The following is a 19,059-nucleotide window of genomic DNA, read 5'->3' on the forward strand; positions in this document are numbered from 1 at the left end:
GTTTTAAAAAATAAACCAAGAGATATGGACCAGATTGAAGAAATATTTTGTAAAATGAATGATTATTAACTTACAAGAACATTATCATGATTACGGAAAACAATTTTGATGTTACACGCACATGGCTAAAACACAGTTTTTCTTTGTACCAAATCAGGAATATGACAGTTGTTATCAATTTGTTTGATCTTTTGATTTTGTCATTTGATTACAGACTTTCTATTTTGAATTTTCCTCAGAGTGCAGTATTTTTGTTATTTTACTTTTTTCTGACACGCTTGAAAATTATACAAATACAAACCAAGTCACAAGTTTGAGGGTTTTCATTATGTTAACTACACTTGTAAGTGATAATTCTAGCTGCAGTAATTTCATCAATTTCTGAGACAGCTGTTTTCAAATTTTTATGGCCCTACTCCTTACTTGTGTCTAAAGGGTTGCAGATTTGACAAGGCTGATTACAGTGCATAATAAAATTGAGAATGGAAATGGGAATGTGCCAAAGAGAAAACAACCCGACCATAGAGCAGAGAACAGCAGAAGGTCACCAACAGGTCTTCAATGCAACGAGAAATTCCCGCACCCAGAGGCGTCCTTCAGCTGGCCCCTAAACAAACATATACTAGTTCAGTGATAATGAACGCCATACTAAACTCCAAATTGTACACAAGAAACTAAAAGTTAAAATAATACAAGACTAACAAAGGCCAGAGGTTCCTGACTTGAGACAGGCGCAAAAATGCGGCAGGGTTAAACATGTTTCTGAGATCTTAACCCTCCCCCTATACCTGTAGCCAATGCAGAAAAGTAAACGCATAACAATACGCACATCAAAAATCAGCTCAAGAGAAGTCCGAGTCCGATGCCAGAAGATGCAACCAAAGAAAACAAACAAAATGACAATAACACATAAATAACATCAGACTACTAGCAGTTAACTGACATGCCAGCCCCAGACCTTAACCAAACTGATTGCATGCATGAAAAATTATGTCCTCATCATATGAATATCAGGCACACTCCTTCAGATAAAAACAGTGTCTGCTATATTTGTATAGTCGCAACTATTTGATGCTTTATTTTAGATCCGTGCTGGAATAGGAGACAGGTTCATAAACAAAGTAACATGGGTTCCCAATACAATAAATCTGAAGTTTGGTGATCTAACCTCAAATGAAACAGGCTTTTATGATGTTGCTATAACTATTTTTGGAGCAGAGAAGGAAGAAACTAAAGATACAAATGCAACTTTCCAGGGGTGCAGACAATATTCCATTGCAGACTTGACAGCTGATTACACAAATGTTAAACTGCATGGTTATTCAGATTAAAACAGTGTCATATTTGTATAATTGCAACAATTTAATGTTTCTTATTTTAGATCCGTGATGGTCAAGGAATCAGGTTCAAAGACAGAGTAACATGGGTTCCCAATACTATAAACCTGAAGTTTAGTAATCTAACAGCAGATGATACAGGCTTTTATGATGTTTCCATAACTATTTTTGGAGCAGAGAAGGAAGAAACTAAAGATACAAATGCAACTTTCCAGCTGACTGTCAAAGGTTTGTTCCTGATCATTATGGATATATTTTAAAATCTACTTATATGCTATCCTATCCTATCCTAGAACTCTTTTCTATTCTATGCACAATCAGGACATTATCTGACATGAGCTCTTGGTGCAAATGTTTATTAAAACTTTTACTCAAATGTTGAAGAAAAAATTATCACTATTTAGATCAAATTTTATTATTACAGTGAATTTGATATGTTAACTTCTGGTGACGTTAACTATCTGATAAGCAATGAAATGTTCAGTTATATTTTCACTCTAGTACTTGACAGGATAAAACTCTATTCATGCCACAGATTTCCTTATTTAAAAAAAACAAGTTTGATCAATTAAAAAAGAAGCCAATTATACAAAAGACTAATAGAAGAAAACAATGACGGTATTCCACCACCAGTCAAAGAACAAATAACAATAAAATTTTGGTTATTATCTTGAATATTAATATAGAAAGAGATAAACTGTAAACAGCAATAATGTTCAGCAAAGTAAGATCTTCTCATAAGTCGACATGATCAAAATTGTCAATTAACCTTTTAAGGAGTTATTAGATATAGGAAGATGTGGTGTGAGTGCCAATGAGACAACTCTCCATCCAAATAACAATTTAAAAATTAAACCATTATAGGTTAAAGTACGGCCTTCAACACGGAGCCTTGGCTCACACCGAACAACAAGCTATAAAGGGCCCCAAAATTACTAGTGTAAAACCATTCAAACGGGAAAACCAACGGTCTAATCTATATAAACAAAACGAGAAACGAGAAACACGTATATATTACATAAACAAACGACAACTACTGTACATCAGATTCCTGACTCAGGACAGGTGCAAACATTTGCAGCGGGATTAAACGTTTTAATGGGCCCAAACCTTCTCCCTTTTTCTGAAACAATAGCATAACATCACAACATATAAAAACATATTGCCCTTTAAAGAAAATATTTAACACTTTATCGATATTTTTGTAATCTTTTGCAAAAATCTTCTTTGATGAAATTACTGCGACAAATTAAACAAAACTTGGCTGAAATTATCATTAGAGAATGTGTACAATGACCCCACCTGTCAACCAACATGGCCAACATGGCTTAAGATAGAATATAGGTGGGGAATTCAATTTTTGACTTATGATTCTCTGAAACTAAAGCAAAAGTATAATGCTTGCCTCATTTCATGCATCGATTATAAACAATCATTTGAGCGACAAACAAGGTGCCTCTAGTTAAAGTTATGATACATTTACAAGGGACATTAATTTATTTTTTTATTTTTTGTCAATAATCAAAATATGGATAACAAAAGTAGGTGAATAGGTATCAATCAGTTGCCTTGTCTTAACTGGAACTATAGGGAACTATTAGGCTGTGTAAATATGAATACACTTTGCTTGCATGTAATATATGAGGGGAATTGGAATTTTAGAGATTTCCCTTAAATGCATTATTTATTCTTTTATCTTAAAACCATGTCCACTCCTTTTCCTTAGGAGAATGGTATACTGTTTGAAAAATTCATTCTTTCAGTCCTTCCAATGAATGTTCTGTTGCATATTTCTCAGTAACTGCAAAACAGAGCTTCATGAAATATCAAATGGCATATATCATGTATATATTCTAAACACAGTGGCCATGTATGAAATTTTCTTTGATTTTGTCTAGGAAACTACAAATAAGAGCTTTTAGATTTTGAAGTGCTTAGATAAGTTGTAAATACAATTGTGCCCTTTGATTTATTTGACCAACAATATTGTTCATTCATTACATGCAAACAAAATACAACTTAGAGACTTTTTATAGTTATCATGACAACTGTTTTTTTTTTCTCTTTTCCAATAAATGATTTGAGCCATCAATACATTAAAAAGCAGCAGTCATCACCATTTTTCTCAATTCTTGCGATATTTGAGTATGTCAAGTGCATATTTATGTTAGAAGCTGTGAACTGTATTTCTATCACTCAAAGAGTTCCATATTTGTCTGAAATATTCATATTTGAAAATGTGTTTTGCTAAATGAGCACTGCAGCTTGTTTTGTCTTAATTTGTCTGCATGCTTTTTGCAAGGCATATACTTTTATTGGCATTATGTAAATGCCATTTAGTTTGCGTGCAATAGAGTGCACACATTTTTCATTTTACAGTTCTTTCAAGATCGTGTAAAAGCATGAAAAGTATGTGTTCGCTTTATTTTTGTACTGAAAATTAAGATAAAATTTTAAAAGCATTCCTCAAACGGAATATTCCAGTAGAAGTTTAATAGATTACACTTTTACTTAGAAATTATAATCCACTAAAGGTTACATAACAGGCTTCTTTTTTCGAACGCAGTGATTCAAGAAATACAGTGCCCTATATGGACTAATCTTGATCCGTCTTATTACCAGTTTGAAACTAACCAACATGGTTGATTTTATTTAATTAAATAACAGTTGTTCATGCCTTGAAGAATAAAAAGTTAAGACACTGAATTTCGAACTACTTTTTTTCCCTCTTTCTTTTGGCTGTTTTTACTAGGCCACACCACTTCCAGTAAAAATTATATCCTTCCACTTTCCTGGTTTGATATTCAAAAAGATGCGATATTTTCTTAATAGATGTTTCAAGTCAAGCATTAAGTTTTTATCAAATAGAAAAAAATAAGTCCTGAAAAATATTCAGAAAAAAATGGACTATTTTATGTCACTCCATGTTTTGACATGCACCAGAAACTGGAGTTGTAATACAAGACTGGTACCTAGATTTTGACATTTTTTTTAAGATATAGCATGTAAACATGGTAAAGGGCAAATCCTTTTCCAGCACTATCACGCTTTAACTTTTATTTCCCTTTGGGAAACACATTTTAAAATTACAAATGACCCTGCAATTTTAATTTTGACATAATGTATATATGCACTCCATGATTTATTGGATCTAAAACATTGACTTGTTTGCACAGTGAATGCAGATTGTCATAAAAAAAATCATATTACACGGGTAGCAAGGTCGTCATATCGCGGAGCGTTTAGAACAGTGATTTTGTCATACTTTGGTTAAGTTGGTTCATGGATAAGTTTAGTTACTTGTCAAAACTATTGCCTCAGTTCTTTTCAAATGAGCAAATAAAAAGCAAATTACATGTTTGAATTTATATTGTAAGTCAAACAATCTAAATTGGAATTGTTGTTTTTAAGAAATCAACGCAGGATAACCAAAATATTGAAATTGGTTTGGATTGGTTAAGCGATTGACATGATTCAGTTAGGTGTATTGAAATTCGTCATGGTTTTGATTACATTGGTCATGGGTTAGATCCAAACAAATACATATTTGTGGCACCTTATTTTTGATAGTTTGTTTGAAGTCAATTGGGAAAATTAAAGTAACCAATTAACTAATTCACTAAAGGGGGAAATAAGCCGACATGTCTTAAGATAGAACATAGGGGAAAAAATTCAATTTTTATACGACCGCAAAATTTTTTAAGGATGTATATTGGTATCACGCCGTCGTCAGCGTCGTCCACGGACGGATGGTTTCCGGATAAAAACTTTAGTATAAGTTAATAGAAATCAATCAAATTTCAAAAAGGCAATTTGATTTCACTTAGTGCATAACATAACATGAGTTTGCTTAGATTGTTTCCTGGAAACTTTACATAGTTATTGGAATTGTTGAACACAACAAACTGTACCATTTTAAAAAAAAAGTTCTGATATGTCATTCAAGAGTGAAGCATTGTTATTGGAATCTGACCATCATATTGATAAAAGATATAGGAAGATGTGGTGTGAGTGCCAATGAGACAACTCTCCATCCAAATAACAATTTAAAAAATAAACCTTTTTAAATACCATGAATGGATCAAACTACTAAAAACTGAACACTGATGTCAGGATTGGCAAGAGCTGCTTTTAATTTTGAAAATTTTCTGAGAATGAGACATTTAACAGTCATATTTGACGCATTATTTTTCCACATGCATTATTTTCTACAGAGACATTTTATTTGCTTCTGATAAAATTTCGTCTAATATAAATATCATATGTTCATGATGTTATTCTTTCAACAATTTCAGTATGCACAATAAGGGCATATCATAGTGCAGCTGTTTATTAAAACAATAACTAGAATGTCTTCAGACTTTGGTATTTTCCCTGAAAGGAGGATATTGAGTTCACAGAAAAACTTTAGATAGCTACTAATATTGTAAAAAAATAAGAAAAAGCAGAATTATCCAAAAATGCTATACGTTATTATTTCCCTCTAAATATAGCAAAATAAAGCGAAAAAGAGCATTCAAGGTATACAATTTTTGTTATTATGTAATATCATTACCATCGATATCTGTTCAGAAAATAAGTAAATATGAAATGATCACAATTCTGTTTAGGGGCCAGTTGAAGCTCGCCTATAGGCGTGCGATGTTTTCGCAGTGTTGAAGACCCATTGGTGATCTTCGGCTGTTTATGCTTTTTGTTCGAGTTGTTGTCTCTTTGACACACTACCCGTTTCCATTCTCAATTTTATAGAAAATGTAATAAGAAGGAGATGTAGAATGGTTACCAATGAGACAATTATAACCGTAAAACAAAGATTGATTGAATGAGTGTTGGTGTTTTAACGCCACTTTTAGGTGCCGCTTTAGGAAAACTGACAATCCTAGTCAATTAAGTTTAGAGTCGAGTGCACCCGCACGAGCGGGGTTCGAACTCACAACCTCAGTGTTGACTGGCTAGTGATTACAGTAGAACTACTTCGACCACTTGGACACCGAGGCCTCTATAAAATAAAGATCAAGGATTTAAAAACAACAATAGTATGGCCTTCAATGATGAGTAAAACCCGTAGTAAGCTATTAAAGGCTGTGAAACAATTTTGAAGAGACTTCTTCGTTCCTGATGTTGTAATATTTGGTACCTTTACCCCAAATCGGGATACTTACGACAATCTGTATAAATTATTATTTCAGTAATATTTTTGTCAGCGTGGCCTTTACTTATTCCTGAGCCTATATTGATTCTTGAAAGTAACAATCAGGCTATTTCATATTCACAGGTTTGTTCCATGATTTTTCCGTCAAATCGTGAAGTTGTTTAGATCAAAATTATATTCAATGATGCGCAAAACCCATAGTAAGCTATTAAAGGCTGTGAAAAAATTTAAAGAGGATTCTTACTTCCTGATGTCATTGATGTTGTTATATTTGGTACCTTAACCTCAAATCAGGACACTTTTTTGTTTTTTAGCATGGCCTTTATTTATTCCTGAGTGAATAGTGATTCTTTAAATAAATTTTTTCCGTGATTTTTTCCTCAAATGGTCAAGTCATTTAGATCAGAGTTTTATTTATAGATCCATGTTTAATTGCCAATGTGGTAGATGAGGGTGGCTGTACGATGTTGAATTGTTTATCAATTGAGGACAACCCAGAGTATTCATGGACTGTAAGTTTTGTTATTTCAGTATTATCTTGTCAATTTTCATATATACAGGACAGCAGACAAACAAAGCTTACATTTATAAACAGGATAAGTTCATAGAGTTCATAGAGTTCTATGAATTTTCATCATTGTTCAACTAGAATCATTTGTCTTATTATCTTCAAATTGTATCTCAATTGCCTGACAAACATTGTCAAAAATGATAGGATTAGGGTTGCTAACACTTAGCATTTATCCTGTCTAAATTTTTAAAATACTTGAAAATTATTTTCTGAACCATGTCAGCAATATTGGATGAATACTTTCTGTTTCAATGATCTACATGAATTAAAGAAAATAAACCTTGAAGCAAATGAATATATGTGAAAATATAAATAATAACAATTAAAAATGCTAGAATAATAGCTTAAAGCATAGTTGATTGCTGTTTCAAAATCAATAAATCAGTAGCAGTATGAAAAATATATTCCGATTAAATATCATTGAAATGACAACGAAAACATCAACAGTAAAAACGTATATATGTTTAAAGATAACAAGTCTTTACTGATAACCATGCATCCAGTGACTAATGGAAGTGTTACCAAGTGCCAGTATCATACCTGTGAACATTTTAAAATCCCCATGGGAGTTTTATGGGCTAATGGCTATTATAGGCCTAAAAAAATCTTAAAGGGGCATTCCAATCTAGGAGCAAATAGTGACAGATGCAATGCATGCTGAGATAAAGGAGGACAACTGTATATGCACAAACCTAAGGACCGGGGTCAGTCTTGTTCACCCATGTGCTATCAAAAGATCCTGGGGTGGACAATGATTAAAAAAAAATCTCCCCTTGACCGAGTCAAAAAGTGAGACATAGATAAGCTGTTTTGGGTGGCGGCAGCATTGGCTCAGTTTATTAGGAAAATTAGTGGTAGGTCAATGATATTTGGTATTTAGCACTGGCAGAATAATAGGCCCACCCCTCATTCATAGTCTTTTGACTTTGAAGCTTTTGCTGTATTTACATATACATGTATAAGTTTGTGATTATGTTAGTTTATGGGTAAACACTAGTGATAGGTCACTGATATTTGGTATGCATATGTATTAGCTGTGGTATTGGCAAATCTCATTACCATGGAGATTGTTCGGCTCTGTAAATTCAGTAATGGTTCATTGGCTTTAAACGTATTTTCATACATGTTGGTTTACTTTTACAAATTCTGACTTGGATGGAGAGTTGTCTCATTAGCACCCATACCACATCTTCTTATATCTACATAAATTATTGCTATCTTAATTTGAACATTTCCATGCTACTATCACCGGACGGCCTTCAACAATGACTAAAGCCCATACCGCATAGTCAGCTATAAAAAGCCCGAATAGACAAATGTAAAACAATTCAAACGAGAATATAATACTTCTGAACATATCTTAGGTCAGTCAGAGTAAAAAAAAATCCCTGATGGTCAAAGCTGTCGACCTTTAGTTTCGATTGAGTCTTCAAAACAATCGGTGACCTTTATTCCAGAAAAAAGTAAAATTCGATTAAACGTCACCAAACATTTTTTTTTGGGTGATATTGTATCTTAACTATGCAGTTAAATATTTAATATTTATGAATTTTAGAAATGGCAGTCTGTCAGTTGAATCCATGTATTTTGCATTTTGTAAATAAGGTTAAGTAGGCTATATAGTGTGTATCTTTTTTTTTATAACACAATCCATACTATAAATTATTGTACAAGTTATAGGTGAATTTAAGTTGAATTGTGTACAAATTGTAATTTGTACAGGCACTTTTTGTCAAAATACAAATTATAATTTGTACAAAATGATAACTTGTACACAACATATACATAAACATGAATGTGATTCGATTTCTTACTTTTAAACATATTCAGACTCTGAAAAACCTTTATATATAAGTATTTATAGCTACAGGTATTTTAAAGGTCGGTGATTCTGGCTTCATGAGGCTTGAAGTTCTCAGCCATATATTTATCAAACAAATGGTATATTCAAAGAATCCCCACTAGTACAAATATTCTTCATTTTTCGTGGGAACACACCAGAAATAATCAAGCAGTCCTAATACAATTTTGTATGTTTATTTATATGCCAAAGATATTTTAGGGTAAAGATGCTGAAGGAATGACAGTCAGTAGCCTTAGAGTTTGTCCAAAGGAGGAAACAAACTATACATGTTGTGTTGATGCCATGAAGACCAAATGTTCATCATTCACAGCACAAGCAGGTAACTCCTTTCTGTCACAATGTATCTTGATTTATTGCTGACTTGGGTAATTCTAATTGTAATCATTAATCAGCTGTAATCGATTACATGTAACTTGATTTAATCAATTGCAATTCAAATTACCTTGTAATCCTAATGACTTTTTGAATGCATTCTGATTACAATGAAAAAAAATATAAAATTGTGTGAACATTTCTATTTAAGTTGTACAGGTGTATACAAAGATATACAAAGACATCTTCAAACTTTTTGACACATCTCAAGATAAGGATTATTATTATTATATGTTTAATTTATTAGATTTATTAGAGGTTAATGAGGACAATTAAGACCCTCAGTTTAATGATTATTAAATAAATCAAAAGAAATATGAATACATGTAATATTTATAACAAAGTTTAATTTCTGATATGATTTAGATTTGAAGTGAACTTGGTGAAAGGCTTACCATTCTGGATTTTTGTTGTTGTAAAAAACCTTTTTTTTTTTGGAATAACCTTTTTATTGAACATAGGTTTTTATTGTTAATAATTCACTGTAGTATTAGTTTAGGCTTAATTGATTCATTTACTTCTTTAGAAATAAACTGTTACAGTACTGAAAGTTTTTGTTAGACTAATTATAAAGTATAATACATATATTCACAATTAAAACGGGCGTATGACATTTGCGCCGATTTTGAAAATTTTCATTCTTTCATTTGCGCCGATTTCATTTGTTCATTTGCGCCGATTTATATTTCTCCTAATTGGATTTACAGGTAAGTAACAGGTGATACTCTTACATGTAAATTCCAGGAAATCAAAGAAAGCCACAACAAAAGATAGAATACTAACGTGAACCTACTTTTTACAAGCAACTAAAGCTATATTTAATATAGGAGGTACAGACCCAATTTGCCCGCTATGCAAACTTGAAGAAAACCTACAACATTTTCTCACTAAATGTCCATTTCTATGCCCAATTAATTCAGCGGAAAACTAATTTTCAAACTAGGGAAACATTTAACCAATTAATTGTTGAATAAAGAAAACTAGTGGGTTCTACACAGTAATTTCTTAAATGTGATTGAAACAATTTCTAGAGATTTGTGTGATAAATAACATCAACAGAGAATAACTCAGATCAATGCTCTATCATTATAAAAATTCATCATTCATCACATGGAATTGAACTTTTTTCAATACTTTTCAGAGTTCAAAACAGTTATATCCATGTAAATATTGATAATTCATAAGATTTGTACAACTGGCTAACTAAAAAAAGTCTTTAATGATAATAAAAATAAGAGTTGTCTCATTGGCACTCATACCACACCTTCTTATATCTATTCACCTGTAATTTACCTGTCAATTACCTGTGAAAAAATCGGCGCAAATGAAAAAAATAATTGGCGCAAATGAAAGAAAAATTCGGCGCAAATGAAATGCAGATCGGCGCAAATGCAAAACGCCGATTAAATCATGCTTATTTGATAATGACTGCGTTATTTATGTTTAACTTTTCTTTAACACTGAATTATGATCCTTTTGTTAATATTGTGATTATTGTCACCTTTGAATTAACAGATAGGAGACCGATTAACTCTAAAGTGTGTTTTTATTTCAATTACCTATTTTGTACTTAGGGCAATATGATAAAAGATAAAAGAAATTTTATCTTATTAGCACAAATAAAAATTGTGACAAATATGTTGTTTAAGAGCCAGTCTGCCATAAAACCATGCAAAATTTCAAATTTCGTCCAAATTGGTAGTTACAACTTGGCAACATTATATATATTTCCAAAATCTTTGGATATTTAGGAGTTAAAATAAAAAAAAAAATTGTTAATTCACACTATTTTCTATTTAACAGCCTTATTTGCATATTTGTGAATTATTTTTAAAAAAAATGCAAAAAAATCAAACCATATTTAGGTACTTTTTAAAGGTCTGGACAATTGAAATATCTTTTAAATATAACATTATCTTGTTATATTTTGCAAAGAAAATCATAAAGACAATAAAAAAAATGTATTTTGAATTTTTTGTACCTTTTGGTAGGTTGCCAGAGAGGTTCGTGCAACAGATGTATTAGATAACTTGCATGTAGTACATGAACTCAGTAGGTGTCCTCTCTCAAGATCATATTATTTTTTTTTTAACTTTTAGATTTTTTTTGAAGGTGCATATCAGTTCTAAGACGAGAAAAAAAAATTTAGCCTGGCAAATAATGGGAAGTTAGTAAAAATGCTTCCAAAATATCTATAAAATGTACTTATTGCAATAGTTTTTGTCCCTTAATATTTTAACTAAAACTGATCAAAGTAGACTTATATTTCAGACAATAACTTTAGTTAAAGTGTATAGATCTTTATGATCTTTTTTCAGAAGGTTCAATACCACAAAAGGAAGGTTGGAATCTATTTTGGAGATGATGGTGGTCAAAACCGTTTAGAAATTGAGGTCCCAAAACAAGCATTTTATAGTTTAATGATAATAACTTGTGTATAAGTATTTCAATTGCTCTGATATTGTACCACAATGTTTTAAATCGCAAGTAGAAGTTTTGGATCCATCTAATAGGTCATGGGTTCAAAGTTAGGAATAAAGGGCCAAAAAGGGGCCAAAAACAAGCATATTTTCTAGTTTCAAGACAATAACTTGTGTGTAATTGTATGGGTATCTCTAAAATTGTACCACAGAACTCCATATAACAAAGGGGAGGCTTGGAATTAGTTTTGAAGTAATTGCCCAAAATATGTAGGAATAAGGGGTCAAAAAGGGCAAAAAGAAGAATGTTTCTAGTTTCCAAACAATAACTTGGGTTAAAGTGTATGGATCTCTCTGTAATTGTACTACAAGGGTCTATACTACAAAGGACAGAATGGGATTGAGTTTAAGGGTTATTGCTTAAAGGGGGGTTTCAATAAGTTGGGGGAGATTTGTTTTCAATATTTTTAAGGGATTTCTTTTTTTCTTCAATTTTTTTTTTAATTTAAATTTTTGAAAAGTTTCAAGAAGAAAAGATTTGTTTGATCTTTGACCACATTTATTCTATAACAAAAACCTTTATTTTGTCAAAAATATAATCACAATCCAAATTCAGACAGCATCAAGCTTTAACATTGTGACCAAATTTAATTTGCCCCAACTGTTCAGGGTCCAACCACTGTGGTTGTATAAAGCTGCGCCCTGCGGAGCACCTGGTTTTCACATACTTTCAATTGATGACAGTCTTTTAAAAAGCTTGTTATATGAAACAGAGTTGTGAACATACTTGTACTTCAAAATGTCTTCCTGTTTGAAACTTTTGATTGGAATGATAACCAATAATAGGGGCATTCACTCATTGGGTGTCTCGATTAGAAAGTTGTGTCTATTAGAGTGTACATGTATGTAAAAAAAATGTGGCCATTTTTATTTATCTACGAAAAAAGTTTATATGTGCATATATAATGTGCCATATAAAAGTTTTTGATTTATATCTCAGATTAAATCCAGATAAAAGAAAAACAGTTGAGGTGACCCTACTTCTTAAAAAATCGAAAGCTTTTCCAAAATTATCTTGAATGTCCCCTCTCTAAAAAGCATCTCTTTCCTGTTTGTTGATACTTTGAGATTTTGATTTTTAGTCCCCTAACGGCTTACGTCGAAGTGGACTTAGGTTTGCACTGTGTCTGTCTGTCTGTCTGTCAGTTTGTCTATCTGTCAGTTCGGCAAATCAGACTTTTTTTGTGCTTGTAGATTTTGATTTGATATTTGGTTTATTGATTTACCATGACAAGTTACAGGTAAAATTCATTTTTCACGTTTTAAGCTTTTCTTTTTGTTCAGTTAACGGTCTTTCTCTAGAATTAAATTTTTGATGAAAAACTTATCCATTAGAAGATTTCTGTTCAAACGGAAATAACTCATTTTTTTAAAGACAAAATGACATTTTGGATTTTTTTTTTCATTTCTTTGGTATTTAGTGGTTCAATTTTGTTCAAGTCTGATATTTGTGTGCAGAGTTGTGTTCTTTGGACAATTTAAATGTTGGTATATATCATATCATGTAAAATGCAATGATTATTAAACAATACTTTTACAATTTTAGATATGTTTTTGACTGATAACTGAAATACATATAAAATCTGTCAGATGTCAGAATCAAAATAACCAAACCTTTATGCAATCGAAGTAAAAATAGTTCAAAGATTAAAAACTATATAATGGTAAAGTGTAAAGGGCCATAACCAGTTCATGTATATGTGTTGTGAATCTTTGTGGTATACTAAATCGCTGAATTTAGAAGTTATCATTTAATAACATTTCAAAAGATAAAACAAAATACCGTACTCCATGGAAAATTCAAAATGGAAAGTCAAAAGCTCAAACACATCAAATGAATGGATAACAACTGTCATATTTCCTAGTGTAGAAAATGTTATCAAATAAAATCCTTTCTCAAAACATGCTACAGTAATAACCTTTATTCATTTACATATTTCAAATGGGTTAATTTAAAAGTCATGGTAATCAGATGTAATCATGATTACTGCATGTGCCAATGTAATCATAAATTTAATCGTACAATTGACAAAGTAATTGTAATTTAATCAATTACATTGAAAGTAATTGAACACATCTTTGAATTTGCTGTTATGCAAAGAATTAGATTTTAAACATGTTGAAGGCATTGCTTTTATTGGCATCTTGTACACTCTTGGAATAATTGTTTGTAGTCTTGCCTCCATGTTGTCACTATGAATTATGAGATTTTGGCAAGAGCCATAGTCATCAGACAATTTACATTTTTTTTCTGAAATCCCCTGATCAATTTTTACCTATTATTAAATGGAATGATGTATTGATGAAGAGAGGTAGGAGATACCAAAGTGGTATTCAAAGTCATAGGCTGATAACAAAGGGACAGCTTCATATCTAAATACAAAAAACCACCAATAGACATTCAAAATACAACTAAGAAAACGTAAGACTTAGGAACACGACCCCCTCCCTTCCCCCCCAAAAAAAAAAAATAAAAAACAAACCAGGGAGTGATCACATAAGCGTAATCAGATTCTGTCCAACATTTGTAAGTACAAACTAGGCATTTTAAAACATTTTATTACTATATTATTATTTGTTGGAATTGCAGCCAGACAAGGTAAATCCAGAAGAAAACTTTTGACAGACCACATTTATAAAGTGCTGCTTTTGTTGTATTAAAACAATTCTATTGAAATTAAACGAAACTTTTACTAAATCCTTCAGTTATGTTTCTTAAGAAATTGTGTCTGACTTTTAACAAATTGTTTCTTGTCTTAGAAAAAAAGAGTCATGCTTCAGACTTCGTGTTTGAATCTTTAATGTCCAACAAACAGTGCCCAGCAAAATTCACTATAATAATATTGACTGTGATATCACATAGGATAATTGCCAGTGCAGTTAATATCCTACAAAGGATAATATTATTGTTTTTATTTCAACAAAACATTAATTTATGGAGTGCTTTGACATGCTAAATCTTACTGTGTATTTAGATTTTAGATTTTGGCCCCTTTATCAGGGGCTGATTTAGGTGGGGGCGTGGCGGGCGTGCGCCCCCCTAAAATTTGCAAAGCATTGGTTGTCTTCAACTTGTTTCAGTATCAGAAGAGGCCATTACTTCTTAACATTCAAAATATATAAAACAGTCAATTTAACCGGGGACTTTCTATACTAAGCAACTTAGTAACAGTATCAACGTACGTGTTTACTAATCAACTTATCTACGATTTATTTAAGTTCTATAAATATTGTATACTTCAAAGGAAGACTGAAAAATTAAAAAAAATGTTTTTAGCAGTTAAAGTACAAAAAATTGTTACATTGTATTTGCCGTTTTTATAATCAATTTCTTTGATCATCGAAGTGCCGATTTATGTATACCGTATTACATGCATGGCCGGGATCCCCATAAAATAAAAATAACTTCGTAAATGCATCTCATTCTGATTTAAGTGGTTTGTGGCGAACACAGTATATATAGGTCTGGCACGACCTCCGAAAATGCAAAAAGTATTATGAAAGGACAATGATTTTTTGTGTTATGAAAATTTGCTGATACAAAATGTAAATAGTTATGATAAATTAAGGAATGTATCTCCCTCATGCAAAGCTCTGATTCCTTTCACGGATTTGGCTATATTTTTTGGACCTTTTGGGTTATAGCTCTTCATCTTTTATATAAGCTTTGGATTTCAAATATTTTGACCACGAGCATCACTGAAGAGACATGTATTGTCGAAATGCGCATCTGGTGCAAGAAAATTAGTACCGTTAATTTTATTGCAAATCACGGCGAAAAGTAGAAATATTCGTTTGCAAAATCTAATACTAGTATCTAGTATTGGTCATGTGAGCTGATGTGATCCGTCTTGTCTCACTTTGCTTCCGTCGATCCGCCCGACTATCTGTCAACTCTTTACATTTCCATCGTCCTAACCAAGTTTGTCGAGGATGGTGTTATGTAATTCTTAAGTCAACCGGTTTCATTTTACATAATTGAAACCATGTTGAATGGCTAAGACACATTGACGATCTGCAAACAAGGCCTTCTTATTTTAGTAATGTTTCTGTTTTTCTGTGTATCACAACTACCAGCACCAATGTCTTTCAAGGATTTGTTGATTGAGATATTTATTACCTGATATTGATATATAGAATATTTTAGAAGTGCTGGTGCTTGATTGTAGATTGGTTTGCATAGGAACACAGAATCAAAATAAAATGTTCGCATAATTTTTCAGCTTCTGTTTTTGGCTGTAGCTTTATAAAATCGAACATAGATATGCGATATGAATCTTTACATGTAGTTATTGGTGTTGGGAGATTTTTGAAGATTTTTCAAGTTAGTAGGAGACCTGGTCATCATATTGTTTTACATCTGTCCGTCCATGATCTTTCAGTCAGTCATTAGTGATTGTTGTAAGGTTGGATTTAGGCGGTTACAACTTGAAACTTTAATTTCTTGCTTCCTGTACCTCACAATAGTTCAAAATACCTACATTGCACCCCTTAAGAAGAATATATTTTTTAAAATAACCTAAAAAAAAATTTGCGCCCCCCCCCCACCCCCCTAATCTGAAATCCTGGATCCGCCTCTGTTTATCAAATTGTCAACAATTAGGGCCAAAAGTCCAAAATTTAACTGTGTTTAATTTCATCAAAATTGAAGTCTTGAGGTTCTTTGAAATGCTTAATCTAACCATGTATTTAGATGTGTGATAAACAATTATATAGCAAGTCATAACTTCAACATAAGAGCAATCTGCTTGGGATGTTTAGGGATCTTGGTTGAAAATGATAGGTCAATGTCCAATTTCAAAGGTTTAGTTCCTAGACCACATCAATTCAGAAACTTATGTGGTGTCAAATATTCAATCACAATCCAAATTCGGAGCTGCATTTAAGCTTAACTATTTAGTCCATATTTGCCCTAACTGTTCAGGGTTCGGCCTATGCGGTCGTATCTAGCTTTGGACTACAATAGATTGGAAACAGTGTCGTCAGGTCATTAAAGACGCTCTGTCTGCCTATTGTAAAAATTGGTGCAAACGTGAAAAATCCGATAAAAAATCTTTAGACAGTTATTTGAATAAAATTATGAATACTGTTGATATTCGAATATCTCATTTAGAAAACAATTCTGAAATTAATAATAGGAACCATGATATACCCATTTCTAGAATAAAAAACAAACTCAAGGTACTCGCAGAGCGGTTTGTGTTCGTACCGGCAGACAAGGCAGCAAATAATGTAGTGGTGGTGTGACGCATATACTACACGAAAGTTCTTCAAAACGAAATAATAAATTCCTCTACATTCAGGTCAGTGCGCACCACAGAGAGTCAAATCGTTAACAAGCATACCACTGCCACTGCCCAGCTTAAAGCATCTTCCGAACATTTGAAAGTCCCTACCATGTACTGGTTACCGAAATTACACAAAAAACCATTTAAATTCCGTTTCATCTCCGCTTCGAGTAAGTGTTCTACTACTAATCTATCAGTGCTTCTAACCACCTCCCTAACTACTATCAAAGAACTGGTTATTAACTTTTGTAATAAAGCTTATGAAAATAATGGTATTAATTATTTTTGGAGTGTTAAAAATTCTTTAGAGGTTTTAGATAAAATACATGCTTTCAATGGTCCTTACAATTCTGTTGACAGTTATGATTTTTCTACTCTGTACACTACACTTCCACACAATCTTATAAAGAAAAAGTTTTTGTATTTGATAAAATGGTCTTTCGAAAAATCTCATTGTAATTTTATTTGCTGTAACTCGTTTAAGGCCTTTTTCTGTAACGAAAAAGGAAAGTATGCTAGATACACTTACTGGAAATGTGAGGATATGATTGAAGCTTTAAACTTTCTGCTTGATAACATTTATGTACGTTTCGGCGATAAAGTGTATCGTCAGGTAGTAGGTATTCCTATGGGCACCAACTGTGCCCCTTTAATAGCAGATTTATTTCTATATTGCTATGAATCTCAGTTTATAACCAAACTCAGTAAAGACCCATCATTGTTACATTTGGTTGATACATTCAAAAATACCTACCGTTATCTGGATGATATTTTTTCGTTGAATAATCCAGAGTTCTCTAAATATACTTCAGAAATTTACCCAAACGAACTTACTTTAACTAAATCTAACATAAACAGCAGCAGTTGTCCTTTTCTAGATTTAGACATTTCAATTTCAAACGGGAAACTTCACACTAAAATTTACGACAAAAGAGACGATTTTTCATTTCCTATTGTTAATTTTCCTTTTTTAGACGGCGATGTGCCTTTGGCTCCATCATACGGTGTTTATATATCGCAACTCGTTCGGTTTGCCCGTGTGTGTTCTGATGTCATAGATTTTAACGAACGTAATCAATGCATCACTGGTAAATTGTTGTGTCAGGGATTTCGATACCATAAATTACTTAAAACTTTTACTAAATTCTTTCATAGATACAAAGATTTGATTAGTAAATTTGGCTATACCTGTAGAAAGCTTATTAAAAATGGTATTTCTCATCCTAAATTTTATGGTAATATTGTACTTAAAGCGAGGAAATCACTATGTGATCCTTGTAAACTCATCGAACCTTTAAACAAACTTATAAGTAAGGGTTATCGTACCAATATTGTAATTAGATCTCTGAATATAGTTCACATTGGCACTAATATTGATTTTGTCATTAGCAAATTAAAACATAACTAAATTTCATTATCTTTTGAGGCGAGATGTATAGGGGACACAGCCACGTTAACTTTTATTTCTATAGAAGTCGCTCTTCACTATACTACTACCTGTCGATACATTTATTTTTGGCATTGCACAAGTCATGTCTTCTTTGACTATTAATGACGTTAAAATACTAAATCCCTGTGATGTGTTTTAGTCGATTTTAGTCTTTGATGCATGATTTTTTACTATTAATTGGTTTTGGCTTTTAACTAGCTGTCAGTAACTGCGAGTACTCTCAAATCGTATTTTCTTGTTAATTCGACCTGTTGATACTGTTTATAATGCTTTTTTGTCATTTTTTATTTATATGGACCTTGGCTGTATACCAGCTTTGATTATTTGTAATATCTTCAATTTTTCACTTATTCTTACAACATTTGTATAAACTTCAAGATTATAAAAAACCGGTTTTTTTCTAAAGTGAACATTGATTGGTTAAATATTTCTCAGTGTGTTTGAATTTGTTTGATAGCCTTTTGGTCATGACTGTTTGTCTCTAATATTTAATTAACTGTGCATTTGTATTCAGATATCGCAGATCAAATTTATTCGTTCTTTGT

The 19,059-nt window shown here is 32.0% G+C and overlaps 1 protein-coding gene across 2 annotated transcripts in view; it reads left to right on the plus strand.

The window, feature by feature from the left end:
* Positions 1–19,059, plus strand: part of LOC134681093 (uncharacterized) — a 280,458-nt gene that overhangs the window by 255,922 nt on the left and 5,477 nt on the right. For both annotated transcript variants that reach the window (XM_063540513.1, XM_063540514.1), the window contains exons 7-9: positions 1,382–1,565; positions 6,910–7,001; positions 9,123–9,243. In XM_063540513.1, the coding sequence (XP_063396583.1) occupies positions 1,382–1,565; positions 6,910–7,001; positions 9,123–9,243 (397 nt within the window). The remainder of the gene's footprint in view (positions 1–1,381; positions 1,566–6,909; positions 7,002–9,122; positions 9,244–19,059) is intronic.

This window comes from Mytilus trossulus, chromosome 8 (genome assembly GCF_036588685.1).
Source record: "Mytilus trossulus isolate FHL-02 chromosome 8, PNRI_Mtr1.1.1.hap1, whole genome shotgun sequence".
Classification (NCBI taxonomy): domain Eukaryota; kingdom Metazoa; phylum Mollusca; class Bivalvia; order Mytilida; family Mytilidae; genus Mytilus; species Mytilus trossulus.